At 40.8% G+C, this 1,660-nt stretch overlaps 1 protein-coding gene across 1 annotated transcript; it reads right to left on the bottom strand.

The window, feature by feature from the left end:
• Positions 1–5: 5 nt before the first annotated feature.
• LOC102199836 (cytochrome P450 2J2-like) lies at positions 6–1,657 on the bottom strand (the record flags this gene model as incomplete). The annotated part of the gene is made up of 4 exons (XM_005755911.2): positions 6–83; positions 167–327; positions 434–583; positions 1,504–1,657. Coding segments are annotated over 4 exons (543 nt in total), but the record flags the coding sequence as incomplete, so codon positions are not given.
• Between the last annotated feature and the right edge of the window lie 3 nt (positions 1,658–1,660).

Genomic DNA, 1,660 nt, shown 5'->3' with positions numbered 1-1,660 from the left:
GCCACAATCTCCCTGTAGTTGGCATGGACAGTCTGGTGAGGTCCTGGCAGGTACTTCATCAAGCCAGGAAAGGCATCATACAGCTGGTGAGGATGATAAACTCTTAGTAAAAGACCAACAAGAATATCATAAGCGATCATCACATTGTAGTTTAAACAACGAGCACCTGTGCCTGAGCTGAACCAGCAAGCAGAAGGGCATCATTGTCCAGCTCCAGAATTTTGCGAAAGCTCGGATCAGTGTATTCAAAGCGATGTCCAAAGACCACAGAGGAGATGATGTTACCCACTGCATTTGTCATGATGTAGTGGGGGTTGAATGGTCTACCTGGGAAGATGTCAAATTATACTCAAATCAACAGAAATCCTGCTACAAAAATGATTTCAGTGCACAGCAATCCCTTCAGTCATGTGAATTCCTGCAGCCTACTTGCCTTGCTCCTCCTTGAAAGCTTCACAAAGAAAGTTGCACTCCACTTCAATGTACTTCTCCAGTGACTTTTGGCCTTCTCCAAAGTAACGCAGGTGAGTGTTGGCAAACTTCCTCTGCTTCTTCCAAAGATAACCGTTGCTCATAGATATCCCTTGGAGAATATTATATTAAGTTAATAATAAGGAAGCCTTTGCACGGATGTACATTTTGTAGGGGACGGAGTACAGTGTGAGCCAAAACAAAATGAAGTTATCATTAAGGACTATGTGATAGGCAAGGCAAGACCCAATTGCAAGACTTGGAGACAAAAGGGTAAACTAAAAGAGGCAGCTTTATTGCTGTAGCTTATACACTTGAAAATACAAAAAAACTCAGGTGAGAAATAAAACTAGAAACTTAAGGAACTGATGAATTAGGAAACTAATGACATGGAAACATGGAATTCCAGAAGACAGCTAGAGAAGCCGACACCACAGAGAAGAGAGGGAGACGCAGACAGTATGCACACAGGAGGAGATTGGGGTAGAGTGGACACACCTGAAGAACACAGCTGAACAGAATCTGAAGATATGAAAGACTGGTGAGTAAAGGGAACAAAACACAGAGAGATGAACATGGAAACATTAAGGGAGAAAACAAACAGAGAGGACTAAAGAAAGTATTAACTGGACACAAACAGAACAAACGTGAAGAAACCAGAATTGAAGAACTACAGTATAACTAATAAACCCATCCGCACAGGAAACTAACATACTCAGGAACTAGTTCATAATTATCTTATTATGAAATAATAAATAGGTCCAAAATGAAACTCAAAAACTGGGTCCAAGACCCAGGACTGTAACAGCACTAAAAAAGAATTTCATTATATTTTTACATTTGATATGCTTTTTCAGGGTTTGTTTTGAGAATTGGGCCATACAGAGACGTGATATAATGAGGATGTACAGGTATTGATCATTTCTAGTTTGATGACAATCTAATACAGCTTAAGACTTGGGGAAGGAGGTTGGTATAGCAAAAAATATAGGCAATAGCACATGCTTACATGCACGTGTTTTAACAACTCACCTAAGCCCTTTAATACAACATGGAAAAGAGGGATGATTGGTCGATTAACAAAGCTGTCCAGCTGGCTGACAAGAGCCTCTTTGACCATTTTATATCCTGCAACAAACACCATCCTCTCACTGCCCCTCCTCAAACTGAACACGGGGCCGTACTTCTG

Source organism: Pundamilia nyererei, unplaced genomic scaffold, assembly GCF_000239375.1.
Source record: "Pundamilia nyererei isolate P.nyererei 1_Seehausen unplaced genomic scaffold, PunNye1.0 scaffold04689, whole genome shotgun sequence".
NCBI lineage: Eukaryota > Metazoa > Chordata > Actinopteri > Cichliformes > Cichlidae > Pundamilia > Pundamilia nyererei.
The sequence above is the reverse complement of the archived record's forward strand: the minus strand, read 5'-3'. Positions and strand labels throughout refer to the sequence as shown.